Below are 8,678 nucleotides of genomic sequence, written 5' to 3' on the forward strand. Positions count from 1 at the left end.
TCTGCATGTAATGGAAATGTCTGCAATTGGAAAAGCAAATTGCATCAGGGCATGAGTCATGTTATCAAGCCTGACCTTCCATCCACAATCACAGTCACAACTGTGATGAAGGTTACTGCACTTTGGGACCTACATGTGTACAAGTCCATGTAGGCTTTAATTAAAAGGGCGTGGTTTTCATTAGACCACGGGGATAACACGGTTGAAATGCGTGGGTCGAGCAGGGTAGGATGGTGGTGGCCTCACCATCCATGGGTCAAAGGGTGGGAAGCTTGGCGTGATCACCAGTCACATCAAAATCAACCCAATTATTATGCATCGCACACACACTCACACACACCTTGCAATTAGATGTTTGCCTTCAAATTATTGTACCGTCACTCCACATATCTAGGCTTTCTTTGCATGATTGGGTCTCTTACATTGAATATTATACATCATCTGATCCAGTCTATTTGAGGAGAAGATTGTTTTTCTCTTCCACACTGCCCCCTCCCTTTCAGAAAAAATATAAAAAAATATTTTCTTTTAGACTCATAATTGCCAATTTATTTACCCATTCTCAGATTTATTTACCCCTTAATACCAACACAAGGAAAACATTACGCCAAATTTTAAATTAAAAAAGGATACCAAAAGTGTGGTCATAATCAGCTAAGAAAATGCAACTTTAAAACTAAAATTTTAAAAATTAAAAAAAAAAAAAAAGTTGGAAAATTTGACCATAAAAGCCATAATAATGGAAGAGGGTAGTTCAGAATTGGGGAAAAAGGTATGACATGCTCAAATGATGAACTTGATTCATGGTATACAAATCTCTAAGTGGCCTCATAGATATCCAAGACATCCCTATTAAAGCAATAATGGTACCAACGAAATATCAATGCAGCTACTGATTGGTACAATGTTCTATTTTGGGCCCACCATCCATTACATTATTAGCTTCATATTAAATTCAATTCAGAAAAGCCGTAGAAAGAAGGATGGAAAAAACGAAACAACAGCCGGAGAATAATGATTCTTATCAGTTTTCTTGTTGAATCCACATAATATATATCATATCATATCACGGTCTGTTCTAATGTAGTAAATCCGCCAATCATTTTGATCTTTTTAATAATTTCTTTTATAGAGAAAAAGTCCATAAGGATTGAGAGTATTCATTCTCACCTGTCTTATCACCAGCTTCCCTGTTCACTACAGAAATATAAAAATACTTTTATATATATAAATATATATATTATATCTTGTCATGGTCTCTACTAATATAGTAAATCACCCAATCATTTTCATCTTTCTGATAATTTCTTATATAGATAAAAAAGGTAGATAAAGATTGAGAAGGGGGCCATGTCGTCAATGAGATCATGAGACCAGCAGGGTTGCGGAGAAAAAAGATAAAAAGAAAAGAAAATAAAATAAAAATTAGAAACAAGGGAAGAGGGGGGAAGGGGGGGTAAACAATGGAGGTGGGCTTAGCGCCAACCTGGATAGATAGCACAGCAATTGAGAAGCGGACACACCCCACAATAATAGTGTGACCGACAGAGAAAAAGGAACGAATGAGAGGAGGCCACGTTGCCGCTAAAGGAGGTGGGGCGTCCAGCGATACACGCGTAAGGAGATGAGTGGATGGGCTTTCAACACGTGTGCTGTATAGCCCCCAAAACGGTGGGTTTACCAGGTAAAGGGGGATCTGAGACACGTCTCCCTCCAACGTCGAAGCATCGAAGGCGTGGCCCATTGTTTGCGTGTTTCAAACTTTCAACTTTCAAAGTCCATGTGAACGGACATTAAAATAATAGTTTAGTAGTTACTGTCGGAGTTGTATTCAAAGACTAAAGAGATGAAGGGAACCGATGAACAACTGGATGGGTTCCATATGAGTATCTATCACGACGTAACAGTGATGGACACAAAATGAACAAGTGAAAAAAAGAATTAATTTACATTTCTTCTTAAGACATGGTCCTTGTTCCTTTCCCTGCACGTGAAATTGAATAAAAGTGCAATGTACTAAAGACCTAGAATATGATTAATAAAGTAGTAGTTTAGTAGGTCAATGAGCCCTAGCTACAAGCTGGTTGTCCCCTTATCCCTCCCAATCATCACTCTTTAAACATGTTAACTATTTTTCCTAGAACCAATTAACAAGCATTGAATATGCTAGGATTTTAGGTTGGCTTGTCCCATCATGATTGTCATCCAAAATTACGACCCATTTCGTTTCTTTTAATTATTTTTCTATCCCATAAGGCCCCATACCTGCAAACAAGCCTAGCTAAGCTCTAAAGAATCTTTCTGATTTCTCCCCAGTCTTAATAATTTAGTCCTTCAACTACACATTGCCCTTCATTATATTGTTATCCAAAATTAAGACACTTATCTTTTCTTTTAATTTCAAGGCCCCATACCTGCAAACAAGCCTAGCTAAACTCAAAAGGAATCTTAGTCCTTCAACTACACATTGGCCTTGGGTATCTTTTTTTAATATAGATATATAGAGTAAAAGAAGGCTGAACTTTTCCTAGTTAATTAATGAAAGTAACCTCGCCACCCGGATGACCAAGAGAAGGTTTACCATGGATTTGATCATTTCTTATTCCTGAGATTATTACATCAAGTCTATTTCTTGGGAAAAGTATGAGGTGATGACTGAGATTGCATTTTAGTATGATTGCGATGGCCATACAAGTTTTCAGAATAATAGTAAAGGCAAATAGGATTTTTTTTTTTTTTTTAAAAAAAAAGAATTCTATTTTTAAATTTCATATGAAAGCACAATAAATAAATAAAATAAAAATAAAAAGTGGGTTCTCTCCCCCCGCCGTGTCTCTCAGTGGCACACACTTATAAATAGCCAAGCAGAGCCCCAGACACTGCGTTCATATGCCTCTTCCCAAACAATACCAACTCGTCATCATCCATTTCTTAAAATCATCAACACCCAATACCCATTTTTAGAATTCTACGTGTTCTTCTAAAGCACCTCACCACCATGGGTGTCTTCTCAAAACCAGCAATTGAACAGTTGCCTCTCATCAGAAACTGCATGCCCTTCTCTGGAATTCCTCTCATAGACCTCTCACAACCTGACTCCAAAGCCCTCCTCATTGAGGCCTGCCAAGAGTTTGGCTTCTTCAAGGTCGTCAACCATGGTGTCCCGATGGACCTCATCTCCAAGTTGGAAGCTGAAGCTGTCAACTTCTTCTCACTTCCTCTCTCTGAGAAGGAAAAAACAGGGCCTCCTAATCCTTCTGGATACGGAAACAAGAGAATTGGATCAAGCGGTGATATTGGTCGGGTTGAGTATCTTCTGCTCAATCCGCAGAGCTTCCCCTCTGTTTTTGGCCAAAACCCAGATATGTTTCGGTACAGACTCAATCTTGTTCTGGTTTTTCATTCATTTGGGACTGTGTTCTATGGCTGAAACTAACCGTTTTTGTTGACATTTTTTTGTTTCAGTTCAGCAGTGAGTGATTATCTATCAGCTGTGAGGAAGATGGCTTGTGAGATTCTTGAATTGTTGGCTGACGGGCTGATGATTCAACCAAGGAATGTGTTCAGTAAGCTTTTAATGGATGAACAGAGTGACTCTGTTTTCAGGCTAAATCATTATCCACCATATCCAGAACGCCAAGCTTCGAGTGGAAAGTGTATGATTGGATTTGGAGAGCACACCGACCCTCAGATCATATCTGTTTTAAGATCTAACAACACATCTGGACTGCAAATCTCTTTGAGAAATGGGAATTGGATTTCAGTTCCACCAGATGAAAACTCCTTCTTCATCAACGTTGGTGACTCCTTGCAGGTACAACAACTATTTTCATAACATGGATGAATGAATGAAAGACAAAAGTATAAACCAGTGCTCCACTGCACAAAATTTCAATTTCTATGAATTCCAAAGTTGAAGAGTTAAAGGTTTTTTCCTTTTGTTTTCTTCTTTTATTTTCTTTTTTCCTTTTATCACTTGGGTTTTCAATATTCCTTGGTTCTTTTCAATCTTTTTCTATTCAGTACAAAAATACTTCCGAGTTTTCACTAATTATTGCCATGCTTTTGCAGCCACTTTTGCAAATTATCTATCATTGCTGGATATTTTTGTTTTGTTTTTATTTTATTTTTATTTTTTATTTATGGAAAACGAAGCAACTTTTACCATGTATTTGTTTTGCTCAACATTTATTTATTTATTTATTTATTTATTTTATTATTATTATTATTATTATTATTATTATTTTTCTGCCATTCTTTGCTTTGCACAACATTTGTTTTGAACTTCCTTGGTTGGGTTGTGGGTATGCAGGTGATGACAAATGGTCGGTTTCAGAGTGTGAAGCATAGGGTGTTGACAAATAGCTGTAAATCTAGAGTGTCGATGATATACTTTGGAGGACCACCATTGAGTGAGAAAATAGCACCATTGCCCTCACTCATGGAAGGAGAGGAGAGCCATTACAAAGAGTTTACATGGTTCGAGTACAAAAGATCTGCATACAACACAAGATTGGCTGATAATAGGCTTGTGTTCTTCCAGAAAGTGGCAGCCACATGATGGTTGCTCCTCTCAAACTCCCCCCACCCACTTCCCACATGTTAGGAAATTGATTCAAATAGATAGGCTTACTAAAGTTAGTTCAAATTTCCCTTCTTTTCTCTTCAAAAGTTTGATGTAAGTATCTTCCCTCTACATGAAACAAAGTTTGATTTTGTACTTGCAGTAAAACGTACGTATCCCAGGTATCTTCAGAGACAGATTAAACTGAGAAAATGTGAAGTCATTTATCCCACTCATCAAATTTAATTATTGGGAAGACAACGGCTCATGAGAATGAGTTCTTTTTAATGGCTTTGACCATTTTCTACAAATAAAAGTCAGATATGAAATAGTTTATTGAACCAGCCATCACAAAGATGCCGATCGTAACCATTTCAGCGACCTGTGGGCCCTTCTCATTTGGGCTTGACTATAATATAAGATTCACAATAGCCAATTAGCCATAGAAGCCCGTAATATAAATGTGTGTATGTTTTGAGAGGGTAAAATAATACAAGACACATGACATAATATGTCCATCATTTTTCTCATATCTTTTATATATGATATCTAATAATTCCATAGCACAAATGTGATATAAAACATCCCATAAATTATAATTTCTTCTCTCATCTTCTTTTCCATTTTATTTTATTTTTTATGTTAATCATTGTGCATGCAAATTTCCCTTCAATAAAAAAATATGAGTTCTTGTAAATTGCAAATGGTGCATATCACCACTTTAATTCCTTTGATATTAAAAGAATCTAATTTCAAGTCCTCCATTAATACTAATTACTATTACTATTGAGTAAATGGAGACATTATTTTTTTGGACTTTAGCAAAGCCTATAAAAGGCTCTTAGAATGAAAAGAAAAGACATCCTCAACCAAAAAAAAAGTCTCTCTCTAGCTCTTTCTGGCTTTCTCAATGGTCTTCTCCTTCATACATTTAGGAGAGTATTTACATATTTATCTTTAATTCTTTTTTATAACTTGCGTTTTGTTTATTTTCATTTTATAACACATTATCAACATGAGTTGCTTTAAAGCTAATTAACTGATCTTTAATTCGGGATTGTTAATATAAAATAAATATTGCATATTTTTATTAGTAGCTATTTTGTTTTATGTAGCCAAAAATCAAGCAAATTATTTTGCTTGGTCATGGCTAGGAGCTATGAACAAATCTCATATAATATAATTATTGCTAAATGTTATGTATAATCAAAAGTTATGTAAAAATTATTCTTGTAACTAGAAACTATGTATAAATTTTGCTCTTAGAAAAAAGCTATTTGCAAATTATAACAGGAAGTTATGCAAAATTACTTTAAAGGAAATAATTTTATAATTTTCTTATACTATAAACTATGTAAAGAAAAAAAATTCATATATTGATATGACTTGAAGCAACACAAGAAATCAATTTTATTCCTTGAAGCGAATGCAATGTTATTCCTAGAAGCGGTTACAAATCTTTTTCCTTGATTATAAGTATTAAAGTGAAAGTTCACATAACAAAATAAACCATAGAATTTTTTCATGGCCCAAGACCCACCCCAAGGGCGTGATGATCATTTCACACCTTAAGTCTAAAGGCTCGAAGTATGACTTGACATAAACTTTCATCTTGTAACTAGAAGTTACTAATTACCAAATTCATATTTAGAATAGTAGAACAAAATTTTATAATCTTCAAATCTCAAACTTTATAACTTTATAACTATAAGCTTATATATCATAATGGCATGGGTTATGAGGGTTAGATTGACTCTAGGTTCACTTTTGTGTATAAAAGTGTTTTACTAATTATGCAAGGATGCATAGGAGATAGTGAACAAGGTCTCTGGATTATATTAGTTAATTAATTAATTAGATGACCCTATGTGGTTAATTAATCAATTTGGACATATTTTGGGGTAGATTAAGCGGCCCAAGCCTCGGTGGGCTTAAGTCACTCATGTAGGAAAAAACATGGATATTTCTATTTCCCAAGTTGGGATTAGGTTAGGAACATGTGAAAACTTTCCTAGGATTATCTAAATCCTATGCACAACAAAAACATGCATATGATACCAAAAATAGGATTTAGACATTGAATTTAACGTGCTTACCTTGTGTTCAACTAACATATCTTAACCCTTAAAAGCATGATATGATGTAACAAAGTTAGATTTCATAGTCCCCTTGCTATCCCTTTTATGCATTGATAATGATTCCAGCATTCAACCCATATCACTTGCATTGTACATGTATTAGGTGCATTAAGAGTTACACAAAGTATAAGTCATGGGTTCCTTGTAAGATGATAAGTAGTTCACAAATAGTTCATGGATTTGGGTAATCCAGTAGAAGTTGTAGCACACTACTTCCTAATTGGAGGGATGGTTTGTCTTGACCGTTGAGATGAGTTTCCTATGGTTAGTGCACTAGTGTATATAGTTACACATTGGACAAGACCTATGGTGAATCATGATGTAAGGCTATTAGATTGTCATGATTCACTAAGCTACTATGTTACATGAACTCTCAACCTTGAGAGATTAGGCTTCTATTGAAATCAATAGGAGACTTTAATATTTGGGTAAAGTGGTCATATATGCCTTATAGATTGGATCACTATTGATGAAAGTTGGTGGAACCAAATATTCTCAATAGAGGCACCATGATATCTCATGGGATTGAGACAATGTGTCCCTTTAGGTGATCCAAAGGACATGTGATCATGAAATCTATGGTTGTGGTAATTTCTTTAGTGAAGTTTGACATATACTTCTTGAAGCTAGAGTATGTTGATCACATAATAGGAATATCTGTAACTCAAGGATTGAAGAGGTAATTTTAATGAGTTGATAACACTACCTAATCATCATAAGAAGTTTGCATCCAATGAATCATAGGTCACAAACCTGAGCTTTATCTTGTTGTAATTTTAAAGGATACTGGAGTCCAGTTAACTCTCTTTAATGGAGTGTTGAGTCAACTTCAGAATTAGATTATGAAGGAGCCAATATTTTCTTATGGGTTCTAGTAGTCCTCACTCAAGCACCCATTTCATAGTGGCACACTTTTAGGATATTTTAGGCATGTAATTCATATTCATAAAGGCATTTTGGTAAAAATGTAACGTTGTACTTGATCTTATGAATTGCCTTTTTTATTAGTGAGTTGAATTAATTAATTAATTGGACCCCATTATAGCTAATTAATTAATTAGGACCCAAGTAGGCTAGATTAGGTTACCTAAGCCCAATTTGGGCTCAAGTCACTTAAGCCTATAAGGAGCATTCCCCTTAGGGGTTCAGGGTTTAGGTTTTTTCCACTTTTAGCATTGTCTTCCAGAGAGAGGAACCCTAGCTACCCTTTAAAAATAAATAAAAGCCCACACTTCTCTCGTGTCAAGACACATGGAGGAAGAGATTAGGTGGAAGATCGTTGGATAGATGAGTTCTAAGACAACCATCGTAGTGCTAAAGTCTTTATCAAATAGAAATTTCTATGGGAACATTAAGATCGTAAGTATGAGCTTTTTCTTTTTAGATTTATATTGTAAAATGGTTTTTAATGCCATATACTTCAATTACCATAGATCTAGAGAACCTAAGAATAGATGCATGCACCCTATGAGATCTAGGTTCAGGGAATGAAACAATTCAGAATTACCAACAATATTCTAGTTCATGGATTTCAGGATCACACATTCTTAGGATCACCCAAGGGGACACATTATCTAAAATTCCATGAGATATCATGATGCCTCTATTGAGAATACTTGTTGCTACTGACTTCCATCAATAGTGACCCAATCGATAGGGAATATATGATCACTCTAAGATCTCACACATAAGTCAAATCCACTACTAACTTTGGTATAAGCTCAGTCTTCTCTCAAGGTTGAGAAACAATGACTACCCGATAGCCTTTATCATAACTCATATTAAGTCTTGTTCAATGTGTAACCGTACATAGTAATGCACTCACCATGGGAACCTCATATCGATGGCGAAGACCAACCATCCCTCTAATTAGGAGGTGATGCACTATAACCTCAAATGAATTACCTAAGTCCATGAACCAGTTGTGAACAAATCATCTATTTGCAAGGAAACCATGACTTGGATCTTTCATGCAA

At 35.4% G+C, this 8,678-nt stretch overlaps 1 protein-coding gene across 1 annotated transcript; it reads left to right on the plus strand.

The window, feature by feature from the left end:
- Nucleotides 1-2,883: 2,883 nt before the first annotated feature.
- Nucleotides 2,884-4,820, plus strand: LOC117908398 (gibberellin 2-beta-dioxygenase 1-like). The gene is made up of 3 exons (XM_034821977.1): nucleotides 2,884-3,372; nucleotides 3,466-3,814; nucleotides 4,313-4,820. The coding sequence occupies exons 1-3, from the start codon at nucleotides 2,999-3,001 to the stop codon at nucleotides 4,559-4,561; spliced, it is 972 nt and encodes a 323-aa protein (XP_034677868.1). The 5' UTR covers nucleotides 2,884-2,998; the 3' UTR covers nucleotides 4,562-4,820.
- The last annotated feature ends 3,858 nt before the right edge of the window (nucleotides 4,821-8,678 follow it).

Source organism: Vitis riparia, chromosome 19 (assembly GCF_004353265.1).
Source record: "Vitis riparia cultivar Riparia Gloire de Montpellier isolate 1030 chromosome 19, EGFV_Vit.rip_1.0, whole genome shotgun sequence".
NCBI classification, from domain to species: domain Eukaryota; kingdom Viridiplantae; phylum Streptophyta; class Magnoliopsida; order Vitales; family Vitaceae; genus Vitis; species Vitis riparia.

Bases quoted from the DNA above. Each gene is read 5' to 3' on its own strand.
- LOC117908398 (XM_034821977.1), top strand. From the start codon at position 2,999: ATGGGTGTCTTCTCAAAACCAGCAATTGAACAGTTGCCTCTCATCAGA. The intron at 3,373-3,465 runs GTACAGACTCAA...TTTTTGTTTCAG, and splicing joins CAAAACCCAGATATGTTTCG to TTCAGCAGTGAGTGATTATC. The intron at 3,815-4,312 runs GTACAACAACTA...GTGGGTATGCAG, and splicing joins ACGTTGGTGACTCCTTGCAG to GTGATGACAAATGGTCGGTT.